We start from the raw sequence: 13331 nt of genomic DNA, 5'->3' as shown, positions 1-13331 counted from the left end.
CCCGGGCCAAGGAGACATAATCCCTTTTTCTAACCAGTGTAAGTTTTGGCAAAAATTTGAATTTAGTTTTAGTCTTTAATTTCAGAACATTGTGTTTGATTTTAGTCAGGATTTAGTCAGAAGAACTCATTTTTCATTTTGATCTCATCCTAGTCAATGCTCATTTCAGTCCAGTTTTAGTCAATGTTTTAGTCGTAATTTTCTCAGACAGTTTACTGGTATATTTTTAAGACAGATATTTCACCTTGTTGTGAAAATTTCGGTTGGAAGAAAAACTACCATAATATGGTTAGTCATCTTGAATACTTCTTCCTTTTCATATACAAATGACTGCCTTAAAATGTCCTTTTCACTACATGGAGCTACATCTAACCAAACTATGTTAATGCATGCTGAATGACTCAGATTGTATACAAGTCTTAAGAAATCTTAAATCATAATATTTTAGATGGAGTAGGTAGATGAATATCAAATGGTAACTTGGCTGCAATAAATTCAACAATCCCATAAAGAGAGCACGGCATGCTCATTGCTGATAGCATTTTTCAATATGCCAGCTGCCGCCAATAACTTTGTTAGCTTTTAGATAAGCTAGCTAATAGCTAGCTAGTTTTGGCTTCTTACCATAGACACTTCTTACTGGGCAAAAATCACTTTATGACAATGAAAAAGCTGCACAGAGGATGTGAGAATTTGTGTCACCAGTGCACTTGTTGCAGATAAGTGATTGGATAAAAAGGGAAACAAACAGTGATGTAACTGGTTGTCTAAACAGAGCCAACTATTTGTCAGCATTGGGGTGGCTGTAGCTCACTGGGTAGAGTCGGTCGTCTATCAATTGGAAGGTTTGCGGTTCAATCCCAACACTGGCAGTCACATGCTGAAGTGTCCTTGAGCAAGACACTGAACCCCAAATTCCTCCGGCTGATGTTCAGTTGTGAGTGAATGGGTGTGAATGGGCGAATGGGACAAGTGTAAAGCGCTTTGAGTGGTCAAAAAGACTGGAAAAGCACTACATAAGTACAAGTCCATTAACCATTTTTTACCATTGCCATTGACAAAATGAACACTGCATCTAATTCTGGGTCTGGGTCTAGTTGGATGTGCACAAAATACTTCTAAGACAGGCAGCCTCCAGAAGCCAAACCTCCTCTACCTTCTGTGAAAGAGCTGCCACTACAAGAAAATCCCTCCTGACGTCTTAGCTCCCAACCCTATCCCTAACCTGTAACTCAAGACCACATGACTCATGAACTCCTTTACAGACGTGCCTGAACCATTAGGTGAAAATGTCCTGCCCTGCCTTTTAGAGCATACAGACAAACCTGTATTGACCCTTGTAAGTTTTATCAAATTGTTAAAGAAAGCGTAATAGCATTTCTTGGTCACAATCTTCATTGCTTCTTTTGTAATTCATGGTCATAACTGTTTCGAAGAGGGACACTATGACTATAAGCTGGAGGTGTCTGCCCCAATGAGCAACACAATGGCAGCACAGGGTAGCAGGGGCCAGATTTCACTGATCATTGGACAAATAAGAGGAGGGTTGAATCAGACTCTTCGAAACTGACCGACAAGACAATGGCGATGATGTCCAGACTGGTGTGTTTTCTCTTGTGTGGGAAAATTCAGTTATAAAAATCTATTACAAAGTATGGCAGAATCTCACTTAATTGTAGTGAGTAAACCAGTGCTATCTACAGGTCTTTCAGGTATTCTTTGCTAGGCACACCTAATTTTGCCTCTCTTGTTAAATATATCTGGTTTGTTGCCCGCCTTGGTGCATGTTAACGCAGTAACACTGTAATATTTTACAGTCAATGAGGCTGATATCACTAAATCTTTGAAAATGTCCTTTGTAACCCATAATAATAGTGTAGTTCATAGTTTATTGACTTTAAAATAAATGTCTTCACCCTGACAACACCTGTTTAATATGTGATATTCAAAACCTTGGTTTTAACCTCTTAAAAAAGCATAAAGATTTTTCTTACTGAACAGGCATTATAATCTCTTTTACCAAACTGTGTCGACTGACACAATGTGGAACTGTACCATTAAAGAGAACTTTGGCATGCTGTTAAAGAGACCTGAAGAAGGAAAAGTCTGGAATGAAGTGAGAAGTATACTTTGTCCTCACTTTGGAACATTAACAGGTTTTCAATGAGAGAATCTGGATTGAGAACCTGAGGAGTCATTTCAGAGGCTATTTGGGTAAAAATAACATTGTCAGGCACAGTTACAAGCAAAGAACTAGACTCTCAGGGCAATAATTCAAAAGTCAACGTGCTCCGTCTCAGTCCTCAGGAATTTTTCATGAGCCACCACTTATCTTGTCATATCAGATTTCTTCCACCAGCTTTTTTGGAGGGAAGAGAAAAGACACCTTTAGGGCAAATCATTCTCTTTTAATCAAATCACTCTGTATGGCCTGAGGAAATCTTTCCGTGCCCTTTGAGTCACTGAGGCATGGGCAACTAATGCACACACCCACCCCAAATAACAAAAAAAAAGGGTTGTACAAACAAACATCCACACATATAGAAAAGTACAAAAGTCAGCAGTTTGGTGTCTTTTTATCGGAAAGCAAGAAATGAGACTCAACAGGAAAATAAAAAATAGAAGAAAGCGAGGAACTAAGTGGTGTCTGGAGTTTCCATCACAAGTGAAATCCCAGATTTTCTCACTCAGTGTTCATGGAACAAAATCGAACAACTTTATTCTGGAGTGCAGTCAGGGCAGGAGGGAGCTATAAAATATAAATTATACCACATAACCCTATACCTCCCAGCTGAGCCATTTGGTTACAACTATACTCCTGTTCGTTACACAGGTCCAGCGTCTCTGCTCTTTCTATAGCGTCAACATGAATTATACTCTGGCCTAGCTCAAGAACGTATGGATTACAAGTGAAAAGTAATTTCCCCACCGATCGGACTGTTGCCACCCAGTGACACTGAAGTGTTTATTTTACACAGTAATTAGTTCTGGACAGAATTAATTAAGACCACCCCAAATTACAGCAGAAAATGCAAGAATCACGACGGTGCCTCTGAAGAGAGAGAAATGCAGCAGCAGGGGAGTATTTTGTAAAGGCTGAGCTGTTCAAAATGTGTTCTATCATTTCCCACTTTAAACAAATAAAGACGGAGGGAGTGTGTGGCTTCTGCACACACAGGGTGTGTTCAAAACCAAAGTTTTCCTGATTCCTTCCTTAAGGAATATGAGAGTGTTTGGATTAGGCATGTGAATTAAAACCAATGGAGGGGAAAGGAGACAAAAAAATTGAACGCATGTAAGTACAGGTATCAGTTTACAGTTTAAACACAGCTTGTAGCGCTGAGTCTGATTTTAATCTGATTGATTTGCCGTTTCATAGTGTGACAACCTTCCCACCAATAAGACAAAACTACCATTTAGCAGAGTGAAAACTCTTCGAGAAATCAGTCTACATTACAGTACAAGACTAAACACATCTTAAACGCTCATGTCATAACAGCTGTTAACCCTATTCATTACCTTCGGTTATTTATTTCTTTTTTTTAACAGAGACTAAATTTCATAATGTATTCAGAGGAAATTGAAAAGTGTAAGTGTGTCAAGATTTAGTTTCCTACTTTTTGTGCTGAGGTACAAAAATGTAATTATGTCCTCTAAATGTATATTGTTTTAAATCAAGTATGTCTCACACTGTGCTCTTTATTAAATTAAGAGTCCAGCATTTCAATTTGTTTGAACATTTCACTGCGTCTCTGTTTAGTCGCTCCAGTCGCCTGCAGCTCCGGTTACACGATGGTTTTCATCTCAAGCCACCACGAGGTATATGACTCCTCTCCCCGTACCAAAATATTACCTTTTCTGTCACTGCCAAGACACACTATCAGTCACTCAAGAAGGGAGTGTGGGGGCTGAGGATGGATGGACAGGAGCAGAGCCATATCAGTGCAAGAATGAACCCAATCCTGGACATATCAAAACTAAAGATGTTCAGATAACTCTTTTTTCCTCCTTCAAATCGATTCAGACACTCTAGTAAGGGTTTAAACCGAGTGCCATTTAGATACCAGAATGATCAGTAAGATAAAGATGGTATGGGTGCAAAAAACTGATTGCTAACATCTGCTAGCTTTAACTAACATCACACTCTCTGGCAGCAACACCCTGTTAATTTCTGTCATATTAGAATGCAAATACACTTCTGCACACTGTCCAACTTGCAAAAAAAACACCTATTGGCAGCTCTAAACTAAACCTTGATCTGAAAAAACTTTCTTTCATCTTACATATTGATGAACTGTTCCATTTCTTTCAAACACCTGGCTAATTAAATAGATTCCAAAGTATTTTTTTTTAGATTTCCTTTTTCTTTGTCTTTACATGATAATAATCTGAAACCAACTATTTTTTATTGGAAATAATGAATTATGTTATCAGAACAGTGCATTTACGGCCAGTACCTGATTCAGCATTTAGGCACTAATGTTTATGCTGATATCATTATCAGAATAACTCTGTTAAAATCACTGCAATGATATGGCTTTAAGGTTAAATCTGTATAAGGATTTGCCAATACAGTACTTTGCTTCTGCTGCTTACCTGAAGTGATGAAGTTTTAAGTTTGAAAGGTTTAATGGTACCTCACAAAAATTACTTGGTAGCATCAGGGTGGCGTTCTTTAAAGGATGGAGAACAAAGGAAGACATGTTCAGTGTTCAGAAATGAAAACGTGATTGGCTGAGAGGGTCACATGGTAAATAACTTTGTCAGGTCTCATCTACTTTATATTGTTAAGACATCACAGTTACATTCATGTGTAAACTGGAGAGAGACAAAGGCATGGTTTTGTATATTTCTATTCCTTTTAGCACAGGTCAAAGTACAAGTCTCAGAATTAGAGTGCAGCTATTTACAATTAATACTGCAATGAGATGGCTTGGATCATGAAGGTCACTTAGTGATAATCTTTTAAATTAATTACACACAAAAAAATTTAAATAAACAAGTGCATGAGCAAAAAAAACAGCAACTCAAAGTGAATGTAATGATGTGAATTACAACATATATTCAGATAGTGAATGGGTTTATCCAAGAGGCTTTGCACATTTAGCAACCGTTCTTCTCAAATAAAGTGAGAATGTAAAAGACCCAGGGCGAACAGAGGATGGAGTAGTGGGAACAGAGGAGGAAGGAGCTCTCGACGCAGAGAGCAGTAATCAGAGGGAGCCAGCGGGGGGGACAGGGGGAGTTGGTAGGGTCAGAGCAGAGCACCACTAAGCAGCCCTTCTCTTCATTAGCAGCCTCTCTAAGGGGGCGTCACAGGCCTACCTGTCCAGCAGATTATTGAACCGACTAACCAGTGGCTCCAACCCCACACACACACAGACTCTCACACATTCTCCCCTCTCTGATTTCCACAGACCCAGAGGAATCACGACCTCGCTGCAGCTGCTGACAACTTTAACTTTTTCTTTAACCTCACATCTCAGCGCTATAGGCCAAACCCGGGGGGCATCCAACGAGGACATTTGCCTTCACACTCTCGGCATTATTCTATGAGCTGTTTTAATTTTTTTTAAAGGACATGTTTTTTTTGTTTTTGTGTGTTTTCCTGCAGCAAAGCACCAGCATATGTACTTTAACAATAACTCTGTTAAAGGTGTGTAATCATAATACATTAGAAACAAAAGAGCGCAAAAGAGAACACCAGAATTATAACGTGATTTTTGTGGTAAAGTAAATTTGAATTGCACAGATCTGTGACTTCTGACTGGAGATAAGGTAATGAAATGTCACTCTAGGAATGTAATTTGGCATTCTTCACTGGAGAAGCAGCACCAGCTCATGAAACATAACACACACACATGCACGCGCACACACACACACACACACACACCCCCCACACACACACACTCAGACCAGGCCAAAACACTGTGCCAGACATCAATCACACACACTTCTCCCTGATGAGAGTGTGAAGGTGCTTTAGTAGTGCTTTAAAGTGAGGCCATTCATCTCAGCCTCTGTTTCTCCTCTCTGTGCGTCTCTTTCTCTCTATCCTGTAGCCTTCAAATATGTCCAAGCTGAAATGTCTGACACTGACATGAAATGCCTGTGCTGTGTGTAGCTCTTCTACGACTGTCACAGGTTGGCCATGAGCGCCCGAAGTTTTCTTTCACAGGTATGGTTGTACAAACAGGCACTTAGGCAAGTGTATTTAGCACAGAATCACAGACACGGAGTTCATTGTCAAAAGCAATAATTCAAATTACACAAAGCTTTGTTCACACTGACATCTCACACAAGCAAACCCTCTCTGCTTTTGCATCTATTCTGATAAAGATTTCCACAAACAGACCAAAAATCTACTGAAACAGGGCTGTGATTATTTCAGGAAATCAATAATATGTTGCAGAAAAAAGCATGCACTTCTTCTAAAAGGAATTTAAGCAGAAAGGTGAGGCAGGATTTTTCAGTCGAGGGATTTTAAGGCCTGAAAAATAACTTGCTGCTGCCAGCTATGAAAAGAAATCTGCTCACATTTACTGAAGCAAAAATCCATAACACTTTTTTATCAGAACCATTTTATGATTGTTTCTATCTGAAGACATCACACTTAATTCTGCTGAACTAAAGCATTCAGTGATTTGTAAATATGAAGGCCTGACTCTACAGGTGGCATAAAGTGTTTTGTTACACTTAAGAATCATGGCTACAATCTAAGCAATTAAGATAACTTTTTACTCTGCTTTTGGAGTAAACGATTTGTCTTCACGTCATCAAGTAAAAGTTTTTGAATTGTTTTTTAAAAAACAGATTTCCAGGCGTTTAAAACTATAAATGAAAGAGGGTGGACTAATATTCTGACAGATTTCTACGGATGTCACAGATTCTCAGTCTCAGTTTGATGCGGCACTCATACGCTCATAAATGATTTAGTAGTCATTATTTTTAATTTTATGAGACAAAAAGGATAAGAAGAGAAAGGAAAACAACAAAACCAGCAGAAGAAATTAATTTTCTTGTAAAAGCAGGAATGAATCTGGTGCATGAGTCATATGAATGAAAAGCAAGTGTGAGGAATTCTGCACTGAAAAAGAAACTCCGAAGTTTCTGTTGGTTAACTTTGAGTCTTTCCTGATAACTTCAGATGACACCAGTGTAGAACTCTTACAAAAGTGTCATATTTTATTCTAGATGTGTTTCCTCTACATAAACTGAAATAGCTGGAGCATAAAAATCATATTTACCATTGCTGCATGTTGTAACTGACAGACCCAGGAGATGCTGGCACTTTTCAAACTTGGCGTCCTCAAAAAAGTCTGATTTCGCCCTCAAGTGGGGAACTTTCTCCTCTTCAATGCTGCATGCTGTCTGAGATGAATAACAGTCCGTGTTGCTTTCAGAAACTTATCACCGCTTGTATTACAGTTTTTTTGGGCACAAGACGAAAAGCAGTCACTCTTCTTGTCCCGAGAATCTCCGCGTCCTCACCGGGCTGCTTCACCGAGAAAAACGCGCGTCGAGACTTGGATCTCACGGAGAGGAACGCACGACAACGACGCTCTGTCCCCTCTTCTTTTCCCAAACCGTAAACTTCAGAAGTCAAGGAGGCAGTGTGGGTCGCTGACAGCCAGTGGCTTGGTTGTTACTGCTTCTTCTACCTTGAGAAAAACGAGAAAAAAATACGCCTCACACACTCCCCCGATGAGTTTCTACTGCAGAGTCAGCGCAGCGCGCCGAGGAGAGCTGCGGACAGTCCGGGGCTGCGGAGAAGGTGGCTGCTGTGTTAGGCTGGGTGAATTCAGACCAGATTTAGACGCCGTGTGCGACTGTAACCCGAGCGAGTCCAGAAAGTTGATAAGCGATTTTCTGTCGGTGGGAAGAGTCACATCATTGAGCGACAAAATGCGCCAAAAAACCTGTGCCCGAAGATAAGAAATCGGCAAAGACACGCGCAACACTGCTAGGGGCATAAGAAGAAATGAATCAGTGTGTGTTTAGTGTTGCTTAGTTGTTGTTGTTTTTTTAACAAAATCTGTGTTTCATACAATGACACCTGTGGGAAAAAGTGAAATGTGGCCAAAAGCAATAAATGTCACAAATAAAAAATTTCCTGACTTTCGACCGTCTTTTAAAAAGTGTGTGAACTTTTGAGTGGCACTGCAGTTCACTTCAGCAAACTTTCACTTTTTTCATTTCCTCTGCCCTCGCGAGTAAACTTTACGCACGCCTCATGCGCGCGCACACATGGGCACACGTGTTTTAAGCACAAGAAATAGTTTGTGTAAGTGTGTGTGCACAGCAGAGATGTGACACTGATTTCCTAAGTTGTGTCCCTCAGATCCCACTGAAGTGGGCGCGCTCATTAAAGTTTCATTGTGCGCTTGTTTTTAGTTGGATTTGCTCAACATTTGACTGAGACATCTCAAGAGTGAGGAGCTGAAGGCGGGAGGGGCGTGTGTGTGTGTGTGCGTGTGCGTGTTTGTGTGTGTGCGTGTGCGTGTTTGTGTGTGTGTGTGTGTGGAGCAGAGAGAGACACACTGCGTTTCTCAGCCTGGCTCCTGCACTGTGGGGTAAGAGAGAGAGGCAGTCCAATCCCAGGGCAGTCATTTCTATCAAGTCAAGCGTCTGGAAGCCCCACTTGCATGTTTGGTCAAGGGGTAAATAATAGATCAGGGATTAGGCTTGTGTAGAATTCATTCCAGGGTAACAAGCTACTGGGGTCCCAGGATATGCATATTCATTGGCTGGCCAAGGCCGTGGGAGAGCGAGGACCATATGCCCGTTTGTCAGAGGGCTTACATTGCTAATTAAATGAGATATTACATACTTATGTGAGCAACAAAACAACAAGCCTTTAAAGGATTGTCCGGGAAAAAAAAGCAAAAACAAAAACGGAGGTGTTTGAATGTCTTTGTGTGGACTTGAAATGCTTTGATGCTGCTTTAATTTGCCTCAGGAAGTGTTTTCTGTTCTGCAGTGTTGATTAGCTGTGCAGACACCAGGAGCTGAGGATGAGTAATATGACATCAGAGCTCAGCATGACCTTTTTTTGCTGTTATCATGTCGTAAAAATACTAAATGAGTTATGATTTATATAAGATATGTGATTGTATGGATATTATATCATAGCTATACTGTATTTTCAGCTTCTAGCAATCTCCTTTGTTCATAATTGTTTCAAAGAAATGTGAACTTATATATTTTATGAGTGGGCTGATTGAGCAGGGCTTATCGGCCCTTTAGCTAATTGTTGTTGTCGAAGCAAAAAGTTCATTTACACTGGCTGATGGTTGGATATAGATCTAAGATCAAGTACATGAAAGGATGTGTCTAAGGCAACCCCCCTCTCTCTGTGTCCTTTGGAAATATATACTGCACATTACAAATTCACTAAAAGAAAACTTGTCTGAATCCACGTAGTGCCTTTATTGAAAGTTGCAAAATGTTCATACAAAACAAATCTGCAAATGCTAATAAGAAAACATACATTTTGTTTTTTCTATGTTTTCCTTTTAAACATTATGATACATTTTCATAGAATCCAAGCTGGAAACAACTTTTAAATTTACATTAAATTAACCATGATGCCTCTGTGGCCTAACCCTTACCACTCCTAGGACACATGATTGAAAACCTGGTCTCTCTTTTTATAGATCCATCTGAAGCCTTAGTAAAAAGTAATAACTCTTTCAGGAAATATGTAACACAAAATTTTAGAGGAAGAGTGCTAAATATATCACAACATCTAGAATACCTTTATGCAGCTGCTTTGTAATTTTTTCCTCTGCACCTTTGTGCAATGTCTAGATTGATTGTGCATCAAGCTTAAACCTGCTGCTAACCATATAGATGGGACGTCTGTATGGTACGTATGATGCCAAACAGTATTTCACTGGCTAATACCTACTTAAACACTGGAGGACTGTAGCTACACTGCTGCTAAAGAGCTTCTTTCATTTCACAGCCTGTATAGGTGCAGAGTGAGAAACACATCCTCCATGTCATACCTCATCCACCAAGGAGTTTGTTTTTTTTTACTGTAAAATGCCTCATGCAAATATAATGTGGTCTCAAGTCTTCAAAAAGAATTATAGTGTGCTATTTACTATGAAAGTGTAATATTTAAAAAAAAAAATCCAGCAGCCGATGGCCTCTAGTGTGTACAGCCCTGGCTTTTAACATGACATACATGCATACTGTACAAGGAAACACTCCTGGCAGCTTGAGAGGGGAAGAGAGTATATGTTTATTTGTCCATGTGACAGGATCCCACTGTTCACTAATTATCCAGCGGGACCACTGATAATGAGCTATTGAACCTGCCACTGAAGTCTTTCTCCTCTTGGGAGAGCCATTGGCTGCTGCAGCTATGCACTCGTGGCTTCATCAAATCCACAGAGGTCCCCTGTTCATTAAGCTGTTGTCACTAGAGCATAAGAAGGGTCTGGAAAGGTCAGTTTGACCATTGCAGAGAAGAAAGGAGGCTTTTTAAAGGACTAGTTCATCATTTTTTCTTCACACATCTGAAGATTAGTACTGTCTCAAAGTGTGTTTATTTATTTTTTTGCCTGTGATATAACGTCCCATTTAAACACTTTCTTTTAGATTCGTCTAGATTAGTAACATAGAAATCAACAGGCTAGAAATTTGCTGAAAAAACTAAATCATGATGAATGTTCAGGTCTCCCAGCTTAAAATCAAGTACACTTTTAAAATGCCTATTTTCTGAATGGAGATTGGATCCATAATTTCTGATCCCATCCAAGGGTGTCAGTTAAATCTATGTGCTGATTGGCTGCAGCAACAACACAGTTGTATGTGAATTTATCACTCGAGTTGAATTTCTTAATTTTTAGGATGGTATGAATTCATTGATGTGTTTGTGTCATTTGCAAAATACACAGTGACAGTAGTCACAAAATCGTATCTCACCATTCAGGGGCAGAATAAGACAGGTGGCTTAGAGTGGCTTGGTTTCCCTTTGAAATCTGATTGGCCACCCCAGTTGCCACCCCAAAATCCTTATGTGAAGATGATTGACTGTTTTACTTGTCAGAGGCAGGACTTTGCTCAAAATCAACTGGGTTGTATTTGAGCTGTGTTGCTCAAATAGCAACCTCTAGTGTTGAAAAATGAAGCCGCTGTGAAAGTGCAAAAATCTGCAGTTCCCTCAATGCCCACAGGAGGTTGGTTATAAAAGTTAAAGAATCCCTGTACCTGTCATGTTAAAGTGTCCAACTACTACCACAGAAATGAACATGTTCACAGCCTGGTTCAAAAACTGTGTTTGGCCTATGTGGCCCCTTTCTTTATTCGTACACATTGCCTGTCGGTTTAAATTTTTGTAATGCATCCATTAATCTAGAATATAAAGGTCAGAGTTATACATACATTTGCATAATTAGGGCCACAGTTGAGTTGACTCACAGGTGGGCACATTGTAGCTCTTTGCTAAAAGCCCATCTCAGCTCCATCTCTCTGCCTGTGTTTAGGTTGAGACAGCATTTTATTGGCGACCACTATTGTTGGGCTTCAAAAAGCCTTGTCAGATACCAAGGGGTGACTTCACAGAGACTAAATCTGTGTTTTATGCTGTCAATGGCTTCCAAAGTAGATATTATTTGGCTAGCTAGAAAGGGTAAATAAATGCTTGTCATACATGTGAGTGCTTACACATATTTCATGCCACCTCTACAAGAGTCAGTGCCCTACTTGGGCTGCCCCAGTCAAATAATCTAGACCCACTCCTGTTTGGCCTTGTATCAACTTGTCTTGTTTAAAATCTATCCCTCAATGTTCAGTTTGTGTAAACCAATAGTTTATTGAGATCATTTTGGGCATCAAATGTCTGATCATACCAAAACAAGTGAATTAATGAGTAACATTTGAGTGTAGTTGTACAGTGATTGTGAGACAGATTTATAACTCAGTTCCTGAGTATGGTCCATACTTTCCTAAATCTAAGAGAAGGAGCCACAGGTGTTGGAAATAAGACAAATACTTTTCTCATCTAAAAGCTGTTTTTCTGACTGGACAGCGTTTACTCGATCAATGTCCCATGTCCTTGGTCTCCCCCGCTCTCACACTCGGGGGAAATATGAACTTAAATACAACCTCACCACCTTAATTTACCCTCTCACCAAGCAAAGGACAAGCTCTGGAGCAGGAACCCAAGGGAAATAGCCCGTCGCTCTGTTCCCACACATCCCGATGGGGGTAACTGGGGTCAGGATGGCACACTAGTTGGGTGAGTCGTGAGTAGAGTGTGGCCCTACGGTTCATGGGACTCTGGATACACACAAGAACACACACACACACACATACACAAAAATGCTGTTGTGGATCAATTCCTCCTTTATGAGGGCGCTCGTCTGTTAAGGATTGGAGCAGAAGGTCATCAGATGGGAGGCAGACAGAAGTCCACGTCGTATCATCGGGGCAGGGGTTAGGACATGAACAAGGGGGCTTGTGCACACAGCGTGTAGCCGAGGAAGGGGGAGGCATTATGGGAGGTCAGCGACATCACATGCATACAGGAATGCACATGACAGCGAAGATGGAGCGTAAGGTTTGTGACGACAGAAGGATTTCAGCCTGCATTTTGTGATTTAGGTGCACAGATACTGTATGTCTGAAGGCTGGAGAGAGAGAGAGAGAGAGAGAGAGAGAGAGAGAGAAGAGGAGTGGTAATCAATGGTTTCTCTGTCCTGGGGTTTTGTAAGGCAGTCCAAGGTCTCACAAGATTCAGCATGAGGATGGCTCATGCTTAAGGTCAAGAGTGGCTGATAATTCTCCCACGGACTCCAGTGAAAGATATAATATCCATCCTCAGGGCATCACTTGAATAGAAATGTGTACAAACAAGCTTTCCATGTCTGCAATTGAGCATGAATACAAAGGTTTGTGATTGCCAATTTCAGTTTCAAAAGGCGAGTGTGATAACAGCCTATTATTATCTAATCTTATTCAACAAGAACACACTCAACAAATAGAGCCATCAGCCATTCTACAAAGTGACTGTGTTCAAAGCCTCAATGTAACTCTCACATGTTGGAGCCTGTTTCATTTCCATGCAGAGAGGGAGTGATGTTCTGCTAAACACTCAGCACGTTTGACATCCCTGCTGGCACTTGTACAATCATAGCTCCTTTAAATCTGGGGGCTTGTGACTCTTTAGTATCTATTGTCATCTCAAGCAGTTCTCAGCCTCTTTCCTCCCTCAGCATCAAAGCAGGGCCACATTAATGCAAAAGATATCCCCACTTTACCTGAGGCGGCAGGCGGAGACTGTGCTTTCACAATCCTCCATGGAGTGTCATGTTGTGCCT

General features: G+C 40.5%; 1 protein-coding gene across 1 annotated transcript in view; it reads right to left on the bottom strand.

Moving 5' to 3' along the window:
- The window catches only part of bnc2 (basonuclin 2), a 183295-nt gene extending 175807 nt beyond the window's left edge, over positions 1-7488 (bottom strand). The window contains 1 exon segment of the mRNA XM_034688639.1: positions 7248-7488. Within this exon segment, the coding sequence (XP_034544530.1) occupies positions 7248-7250 (3 nt within the window). The 5' untranslated portion in view covers positions 7251-7488.
- Between the last annotated feature and the right edge of the window lie 5843 nt (positions 7489-13331).

This window comes from Notolabrus celidotus, chromosome 7 (assembly GCF_009762535.1).
Source record: "Notolabrus celidotus isolate fNotCel1 chromosome 7, fNotCel1.pri, whole genome shotgun sequence".
NCBI classification, from domain to species: Eukaryota; Metazoa; Chordata; class Actinopteri; order Labriformes; family Labridae; genus Notolabrus; species Notolabrus celidotus.
This window is presented reverse-complemented; position numbering and strand designations above follow the sequence as displayed.